This window comes from Mandrillus leucophaeus, unplaced genomic scaffold (assembly GCF_000951045.1).
Source record: "Mandrillus leucophaeus isolate KB7577 unplaced genomic scaffold, Mleu.le_1.0 Scaffold60, whole genome shotgun sequence".
In the NCBI taxonomy this organism is placed as follows: domain Eukaryota; kingdom Metazoa; phylum Chordata; class Mammalia; order Primates; family Cercopithecidae; genus Mandrillus; species Mandrillus leucophaeus.
Genome location: NW_012106475.1, coordinates 6891569 through 6901397, shown reverse-complemented (window position 1 = coordinate 6901397; position 9829 = coordinate 6891569). Strand labels below are relative to the sequence as shown.

At 42.8% G+C, this 9829-nt stretch overlaps 1 protein-coding gene across 1 annotated transcript; it reads left to right on the top strand.

Moving 5' to 3' along the window:
* The first annotated feature begins 2766 nt into the window (after positions 1-2766).
* Positions 2767-6785, top strand: ARF6 (ADP-ribosylation factor 6). Its single transcript, XM_011999761.1, has 2 exons — positions 2767-2906; positions 3007-6785. Exon 2 carries the CDS (start codon positions 3484-3486, stop codon positions 4009-4011), a length of 528 nt encoding a protein of 175 aa, XP_011855151.1. The 5' UTR covers positions 2767-2906; positions 3007-3483; the 3' UTR covers positions 4012-6785.
* The last annotated feature ends 3044 nt before the right edge of the window (positions 6786-9829 follow it).

Genomic DNA, 9829 nt, shown 5'->3' with positions numbered 1-9829 from the left:
AAACATATGTGCTTGTTGAAGAGATTAAAAATTATGAAATGGCATTCTCTAGGGAAGGCTGGTTTGCATGTAAATTTCAGAAATCTCTTCATTTACAGGCTTTGAGTCAAAAAGTAGAGGTTTTTCTATACTTAGCTGTTGGAGCATTCATCTGTTTAAAATTTAAAACATAACCCAGGCCAGGCCTGGTGGCTCACACTTCTAATCCCAGCGCTGTGGGAGGCCGAGGCCTGTGGATCACTTGAGGCTTGAGGTTAAGAGTTTGAGACCAGCCTGGCCAATATGGTGAAACCTCGTCTCCATTAAAAATACAAAAATTGGCCGGGCGTGGTGGCGTATGTCTGTAGTCCCAGCTATTTGGGAGGCTGAGGCAGGAGAGTTGCTTGAACCAGGAGGTGGAGGTTGCAGTGAGCTGAGATCGAGACTGAGCCACTGCACTCCAACCTGGGCAATACATCAAGACTCTGTCTCAAAAACAAAACAAAAACAAAAAAACAAAAACCCAAAACACAAAAACATAACCCAGGTGCCTGGATAAAAATAAAAATTAAAAAAGGGCTGGGTGCGGTGGCTCATGCCTGTAATCCTAGCACTTTGGGAGACCGAGGTGGGCAGATCACTTAAGAGTCAGGAGTTTGAGAGTGGCCTGGCCAAAGTGGCAAAACCTGTTTCTACAAAAAATAGAGAAATCAGTCAGGTGTGGTGGTGCACACCTTTAGTCCCAGATACTCGGGAGGCTGAGGTGGGAGAATCTCTTGAGCCTAGGAGGCTGAAGCTGCAGTGGGCTGACATTGCACCACTGCACTGCAGCCTTGGTGACAGAGCGAGACCCTGTCCCAAAAATAAAAAGAGAGGTGGGGTTGGGGATGACACTTGAACCCCAATCTTTAGACTCATAAGCTTTTCAGTTTTATGACAGTGCTTCATCTTAAGGTACATGGAAAGTAAATGAAATAATTGTTAGAATATTAATGTTTAATAAGTTTATTTCCGGATGAAATGACGTTTATAAGGTTATCATATACCCTATCTACCATTATCTAATTTTCTTAATTTGTGAAATAAAAATAGTATGTTACCATATGCTGTTTATAGCATCTTCCTTTTTAAACAAAGATACCCATTTCCTGTTTTTCTCCTCTTGATATTTGAAGGTTTCACATTACTTTACTCTCAGTCTAATTTTATCATTAACCATTTGATATAAAAATATGTCCTGGGCAGGGAGCAGTGGCTCACGCCTGTAATCCCAGCACTTTCGGAGGCCGAGGTGGGCGGATTACCTGAGGTCAGGACTTCGACACCAGCCTGGCCAACACGGTGAAATCCTATCTCTGCTACAAATACAAAAATTAGCCGGGCCTGGTGGTGGGCGCCCGTAATTCCAGCTGCTCCGGAAGCTAACGCAGGAGAACTGCTCGAACCCGGGATGAGAAGGCTGCAGTGAGCCGAGATTGTGCCACTGGACTGCAACCTGGGCGACAGAAACAAACAAAAACCAAAAAATCAAAAATGTGCCCTAAAGTCTTCCACATTGCATTATTTAAGCCTCACATGGGGGAGTTAGCAAGGTCAGTTTACACATGAGATAAACTTAGTACGGTTAAGTGCCAGATCCAGGCCATACAAGCGGTCGTTCTATATTCTAAATCCTATATTTTACCGTCTAGGCTTCTTAAAGAATGGGAGGCCAGGCGCGGTGGCTCACGCCTGTAATCCCAGCACTTTGGGAGGCAGAGACGAGCGGATCAAGAGGTCAGGAGATCGGGACCATCCTGGCTAACACGGTGAAACCCCGTCTCTACTAAAAATACAAAAAATTAGCCAGGCGTGGTGGCGGGCGCCTGTAGCCCCAGCTACTCCGGAGGCTGAGGGGTACCCAGGAGGCTGAGGCAGAACGGCCTGAACCCGGGAGGCGGAGCTTGCAGTGAGCCGAGATCGCGCCACTGCACTCCAGACTGGGCGACAAAGCGAGACTGTCTCAAAAAAAAAAAAAAAAAAAGAATGGGTAGGTGGGTGAGAAGCTACTACTAACCATATAAAATAAAGTGATATTTAAAGATGAACAGATGTCGCATTCTAAAAAGGTGAAAACGCGGCAAGGCACAAGAACTCTTGATAAATACTGCAGTTTTTAAGAAACATGGGCTGGTCTTGACGAGACCTATAGGCAGACAGGGCTCAAACATTCAAAAGAGCTACAGAGTAAACTCAACTCCCCGAAAGCGCTGCACTGACTGGCAGATTCCACACGAGACACTGGCCTCCCACGTGTCTTTCAGGAACACAAAATTCAAGGGATAAAGAAAGCCAAGAAGGGGATGAGAAAAAGGAAAAAAAAAAAAAAAAGCGAACAGAGCTTCCCTGGGAAGTTGAGGGTGCGCGGAGGGTGCGCGAAGGCTGGGGCGGGCGGAGGGAACTCGCAGAGCATCTAGCGGGCACCGAGGTCTGGGAACAGGCCTGGAGGCAGCTCTGTTCGTGGAGAGAGTGGGCTGCCCGTGGGTCCCACCCTGTGGAACCCCCCCCAGTAGATCTGTTCCCTGGTTCGGGTGGGCAGGGGAGGGCAGAGCGCAGAAGAGAAAAACAGGGAAGGAGACGCTAGAAGAGCCACAGGTGGGCGCCGGTCAGAGTCCGAGGTTGCAGGTCTCTGGGCCAACCGCACCTGCGAGCCCTCCGAGACGCCGTAGCCCCGCCCCTCCGGCGCGTGGCGCCCATGACGCTAGGCGCGCGGGCCGCTCTCTTTACAGAGGTCGCTCTTGTCCGAACGGTCGGCCTCTGCTGCGCCTGCGTGTTTGGGAGGGGAAGTGAGGCGGTTTCCTCGGCGCCTTTTCCGGCAGCGGCGGCGGCAGAACTGGGAGGAGGAGTTGGAGGCTGGAGGGAGCCCGCGCTCGGGGCGGCGGCTGGAGGTAACCCCCTGCACCGAGCTGGAAAGGCGGGCCACCTCTGTCTTCACTCCTCTCTGGAACTCTGGCGGTAACTCCCCTCTCCCTCTCTGTTTCTCTGCAGGCAGCGTACCGAGTTCCCGCGAGGATCCATGACCTGACGGGGCCCCGGAGTCGTGCTGCCTCTCGGGTGTCCTGGCTCGGTGGTGAGCCCAGTGTTTGCCGGCGGGCGGGCCAGAGGGCCGCATTCTCCCTCGGGGTGAGAGGAAGGCGGAGGAGCGGGAACCGCGGCGGCGCTCGCGCGGCGCCTGCGGGGGGAAGGGCAGTTCCGGGCCGGGCCGCGCCTCAGCAGGGCGGCGGCTCCCGGCGCAGACTCAGGGCCCGGGTGGCAGCGGCGAGTGGAGGAATCAAGTTGTGCGGTCGGTGATGCCCGAGTGAGCGGCGGTCCTGGGCCTCTGCCCTTAGGAGGCACCTCCCACGCAGGCCGCAAAGGCGCCTTCGCGGCCGGGAGGCTTCGTTTCGGTTTCGCGGCGGCGGCGGCGTTGTTGGCTGACGGGACCCGGGACACCTGAATGCCCCCGGCCCCGGCTCCTCCGACGCGATGGGGAAGGTGCTATCCAAAATCTTCGGGAACAAGGAAATGCGGATCCTCATGTTGGGCCTGGACGCGGCCGGCAAGACAACAATCCTGTACAAGTTGAAGCTGGGCCAGTCGGTGACCACCATTCCCACTGTGGGTTTCAACGTGGAGACGGTGACTTACAAAAATGTCAAGTTCAACGTATGGGATGTGGGCGGCCAGGACAAGATCCGGCCGCTCTGGCGGCATTACTACACTGGGACCCAAGGTCTGATCTTCGTAGTGGACTGCGCCGACCGCGACCGCATCGATGAGGCTCGCCAGGAGCTGCACCGCATTATCAATGACCGGGAGATGAGGGACGCCATAATCCTCATCTTCGCCAACAAGCAGGACCTCCCTGATGCCATGAAACCCCACGAGATCCAGGAGAAACTGGGCCTGACCCGGATTCGGGACAGGAACTGGTATGTGCAGCCCTCCTGTGCCACCTCAGGGGACGGACTCTATGAGGGGCTCACATGGTTAACCTCTAACTACAAATCTTAATGAGCATTCTCCACCCATCCCCTGGAAGGAGAGAAATCAAAAACCCATTCATAGGATTATCGCCACCATCACCTCTTTCAATTGCCACTTTCTCTTCTTTTGAATTTGAACTCTGGAGTTACTGTTCTACAGTTTGGGGGGAGGGGGCTTGGGGGTTTTCTCTTTTGTTTGTTTCCCTTTTTCCTTTTTTTTTTTTTTTTTTTTTGGCTTTGCATTAGGATGCTCTGATCTGACATTTGACATGAACACAAAGTTGCTAGATGCTCTTGTTGACTTCCAGCAGATGGGATGGGGGAAATACAGCAGTTCCTGGTAAAGTCCTTTGTAATAATAGTTTGATTTTTTTATTTCGAGAGAATCTTTCATTTTCCTATGTATGCTTTTTTCCTTTTTTGCCCAGTTTCCTTATCACTTGCTGTAGATGGCTTATTTTGCATTCATGCAGACTATGTTGCAAGTCTGTTTCATCTAGTAAACTGAAAATTATTGCTTAATCAAACTGCCGTTTGTCTTTTATACTTAAGGCCTTTCCCCCCTTCCTTATGAGTTCTAACTTAGTAATTTCAAATGTGACCTTTTATATCTAAGACCAGTATAGTAAACTTAGCCCACAGTGGCGAGTAATGAGTAATATCATTGTAACATGTTCCAGTTGCACTTCAGTATGTTAAACAGGTAATGTAAGAGGTTCTCTGAAATGTCAGCAAATAAGTTCTGAAACATACATCATGCATGAGTCGGAATAAAACCCAAGTTCCCCACAAGGTAGCTAACTTAACGCTGCATAAAAATATGAAAGTGTAACCCATGAAGGACACTTTTTTTTTCCACTGCAAAGTTAGGCACTTTGCTGTTTTCCCTCTTTTTTAAACTTTAAAAATAGACTCCAGGAATTGGAGCAATAATGGTGTATACAACACACAGATTAAACATTTGTAGATATTTTAAGTGACTTTTGGGCAAAACTGGAATGTATACTTTGACCTTGTTTCAAACGCCTGAGACCAGTAACTTAAAAATTACTAAAAGGTTTACTTTGTTCATTAATAAAGCATTTAGCAATTCAAATTATATGCACCTTTTACCTAGTTGAAAAAAATACACATTCCTGTTTTCACATTATAGCAACTGATAAAGCTGAAGCTATAAGTCATTTTTATGGATGAGTGATCCACATCTCCATCAATTAGAACACTGGAAAAGATGTTTTATAAAAAAGGTATTTAATTTTGTTTGTAGGATTAACTCATGCAAATAATGAAGATATGCTGTTGGTTCAATAGTACACTGTCTCCTTTAAGGAAGGACGTGTGATGAATGAATGATGTGTAGACTTGAGGGATGACTATTAAAGGGGACGTAGGATGAAGAGAAAGAACCTACAGATGACAATGAATGTAAACTTATTTTTCTTCATATGTAAGCAGTGTGCTCGCTGGTGATATCCAGATCCTAACAAGATTACTTGGTTAGCTGGTTAGGACCAGTAACTGGATTGCGACCACTATGATAATATTTTGAACCAAATGTTAATGCTTGATGCAGAATTGTAAAGCAGCATCTGGTTCCTATATAACCTTAAGGATTAATTTTAGTGATCCTCAAGGAATTAAATAGGGAATTTCAGAAATGTAGACTGCAAATGCAGTATACAGGAAAAGGTGGAGTGGGTTTTGTTTATGAGGGTGTCTGAAAACTAAAATTGAGCGGGATATCATGGTATAGTTGGACAGTATTGGTCCTTCACGCTTTGGCCATATTGTGTAATGGAGCTTTTACCAAAGATGTATGAGAAGTGTAAGACTATAAAAAAAATGAACTATTCAAAGTAAAACTCTTGACAGACGTTTTACTTAAAGCAGATGCAAAAGGGTATTCTCATGTAGGCTCCTGTTGGTGCAGAGGGATTTTTGATTTCAAGATGCAACTAAAGTATGAAGTTCTCAGTTTCACTTTAGTAGAAATAGCTCTAGAAATGAGGCTGATAAACACATCTAAGAATACTGGTTGCTTTCTAAAATTCCCAAAGCTCCACCATAAATGTAATTCTTAGTGTTTTAAATGATTGCATTTTAAGGTATATAAATATGGGTTATCCAATATCAATGCTATAGTAACATCCTGAAACAAAACAAGCACAAAGGTATAAATGCCTAAACTGGAGGAAACTTGAAACCCTCATGTTAAATCTTAAATGTAGTATTTCTAACTTGTGAAGACAGATTGGTAGGCAGCCATTTTTTTGTGTCTTAAAATAACTGGGGGCATAGTTAAAATTTTATACATCAAGTGATTGCTATTATTGAATGTTGCAGGTGAGATGTGGTTATTTTTAGTTTATTTGAAATGTTTGACTGGAAAGGGGGGAGGGGGAAGCAAATATTTGAAATTTGGAAAACCCTAAACCTTTTGGTAAGAAATTGTAATTTTCACTTAAAATTTTCTTTAAGAATATAAAAGGTTTATAATTGATGTAGTTAAATTGAACAATAACCACTGGTGACTGGAGCAGGTAATTACAGCCTGCAGAAAAAATTATAATCTAAGAATTGAAAAAATAAGATCCTGAAGTTGTTTAATTGCATCAGTTTCTGTATTTGTGAATTTATAAACTGCAGTAAGTTTTGAATGAGGTTAATCTTGTTTAATATAAGTAAATGAGTCTGTAGACTGTGATCTCCCCAAACTAAAAAGTACAGTACTTGGAATTGTGTTTATGGTTGTAGTGTTGGTAAAGCACTAATATGCAGAAAATAAAGGAATTACACAGTGCAGTTTCTCACGTTACGTTACTCGCTTGAACTAGATAAGTGGGACATGTGGTGTGTTGGGCCATGTTATTCTCCAGGGTTTATGGTAAAAGGTGACTTAATTTGGAAGTTACCTGACTTTTGTAAGAACAAAAAAGATCAATTTGGTTCTTGTAAATGCTGGCTATTTGAGGTAGTTTGCCCTGTTTTAGTTCCACCAACTTAATCTGATTGATAATTTAGGACACAACAGTTAAACAGTTTTTAAAATTTGAGGTCCCATAGCAGTCTTTATTCTGCTGTTTTTTCCAAATTACAACCTTAGCATTTTTAGAAGTACAGAATTGTGTCTAAAGAATTGGCCTTGAGTCTTAAATTCAGGTCTTAATTCTTTATAGACTTCTGAATTTTAAAGTTTCTTTTAGAGGTCAAATTGTCCTATAGAAATGGCAAAATTGTATTCATTTAAATGTAAAGTAGTATACAGGATAAGGTCGGAAGAAAGAAAACGATGAATAACTTGTTCGATAAAACAGTTTGAAAGACATTCTTGTAAGCCTTTCCTCCTATATCAGCAATTTTTATAGTTTGATTTTAGAATGTCTTCATGTGATCTCTAGTATGATTTAATTCCTATGTTAATATTTATTAATGTATTTAGTACTGTGGTTAAGATACTGTGACAAAGTATCAATTTGTCAGTACTAGCAGTAGAAAATATTTTCCCCATTAATGAGTTTTTATGCTTTAATACAAGCTTAGAAATACAGTAGCCATAATCTGAATGGTGATGGAGCTTATAAAATTCCAAAAGTTATTTTCTTAATACCTTGCCAAATATGTATCAGGATTACAAGTAAGGTAAGTCTTGTATCTTTCCTTATAGGTAAAAACTGTGTTTGTAAAACCACATACAGCAATTATAAGAAATTTTTAAGTGATTAGTCACTGAACATAATATATTTGGAGTATAATATTCAATAGTATCTAGCCTTTTGCTTTAATCAAATGGTAAGGATTAGTAAAGGTTTCAGAATTAGAGTTTACAAAAATGGAATGTTGGGAGATGGAGCCATAGAAGAGGCAAAGCAACTTCTTGCTTTGCCAAACCAAAGTTGCCAGACAAGATTAGTGAGTTGAACAGGCAGGGAACACACAGGTGAGATCAAAGAAGGCAGAACAAGTCTGGAGAGTTTGAGGTAGTTTGCCCTGTTTTAGTTCCACTAAAGGAGAGGGATTTAGGAATTAGAACAAATTTGCAATTAAATATAACTCAAGTAATGGTAAATTTCAAGAGAATTAGACTAGGAGCTAACCTCATTTTGTGGGAAAATAAAATTTTTAAACTTTTACCCCTTTATTTGAAACGTTTTATGACTACTTGAAAAAATTTAAAAATGAAAGTATTTGTTTTGTCCTTGAATATCTTTTTTTTTTTTTTTTTGAGACGGAATCTCGCTCTTTCACCTAGGCTGGAGTGCAGTGGCGGGATCTTGGCTCATTGCTAGCTCCACCTCCCCGGTTCACGCCATTCTCCCGCCCCAGCCTCCCGAGTAGCTGGGACTACAGGCGCCTGCCACCACGCCTGGCTAATTTTTTTTTTTGTATTTTTAGTGGAGAGGGGGTTTCACCATGTTAGCCAGGATGGTCTCAATCTCCTGACCTCGTGATCTGCCCACCTTGGCCTCCCAAAGTGCTGGGATTACAGGCGTGAGCCACCGCGCCCGGCAAGTATCTTTCATTTGTTGTAGAATACATATTTGGTCCATAGTATTTGTTTTATAAGTGTGAGGGTAGATTTTTTTTATTGAGAGCCCACTAATAATGCCTGGCACTGTTTAGGTGCAGGAGATTGACAGTGAAGAAAAACACAAAAAATCTGCATTCATGGAACTTAAATGGAGGATTGGGGATAGAGAACAAAGATCAGATGATAAGTAAAAATCTGTTAGGTTATATGCTGTATGTTATACAATATATAATGTATGTACACATATCAGGGAACAGGTAGGTGTGTTCGGAGAAGATCTCATTGAGGTGATGTTTGAGCAAATACTTGAAGGAAATGTCAATATTGGTAAAATTGACATAGTTACAGAAAGATAATAGTATAGTGTAAAGCAGAGGTGGGAAAACTGACCAAGGGCAAATCTGGGTGCAGCCTATTTTTTATAGGGACTGTGCTAGAATCGTTTTTACATTTTTAAAGGATTTGTAAAGTTTGTAAGAAAAAAACATGAATATGTGACAGACAGTAATGGCCTGAAAAGCCTAAAATATTTACGATCTGGCTCTTAGGAAAAACATTTAACCTCAAATGTAAAGCCAATTTTTAAAACATCAAAATATATAGGAAATCGAACAATTGAATGTGAAAGACCATTGTTAAATGAATCTAATAAAAATTTTAGGACACACAGGCCGGGCACTGTGGCTCATGCCTGTAATCCCAGCGCTTATTGGAGGCCGAGGCGGGCGGATCACGAGGTCAGGAGATGGAGACCATCCTGGCTAACACGGTGAAACCCCGTCTCTACTAAAAATACAAAAAATTAGCCGGGCGAGGTGTTGTGTGCCTGTAGTCCCAGCTACTCGGGAGGCTGAAGCAGGAGAATGGTGTGAACCCAGGAGATGGAACTTGCAGTGAGCCGAGATCCCACCACTGCCACTCCAGCCTGGGCGACGGAGCAAGACTCCGTCTCAAAAAAAAAAAAAAAAAGGGCACAGTGACATAGAATTTCCACATTTTATACATTTAGTGAGCTAACACTTGTTATTGAGTAGTCTAACCTGGATTATTTTTTTTCTAAATGAATTTAAATGCGTGAAATCAGTAGTTTCTCAGTTTTGATTTTAACATAGTTCTTTAAAACTGTGTGAGTCACTTCATTTTAAATATTTCTTTTATTTTTGTGGTAGTTTTACTGGTCTTTGGATTTAAGTTAAATGTGATTCTTTGTTAAGTGTCCTTTCTTCCAGATAACCTAGATTAGTTGGTGTAGGTTCAGATAACATCGTTTAACTGTGGCTTTTTTATCCGTTATTACCATAATTAAGTCATGAGTCTA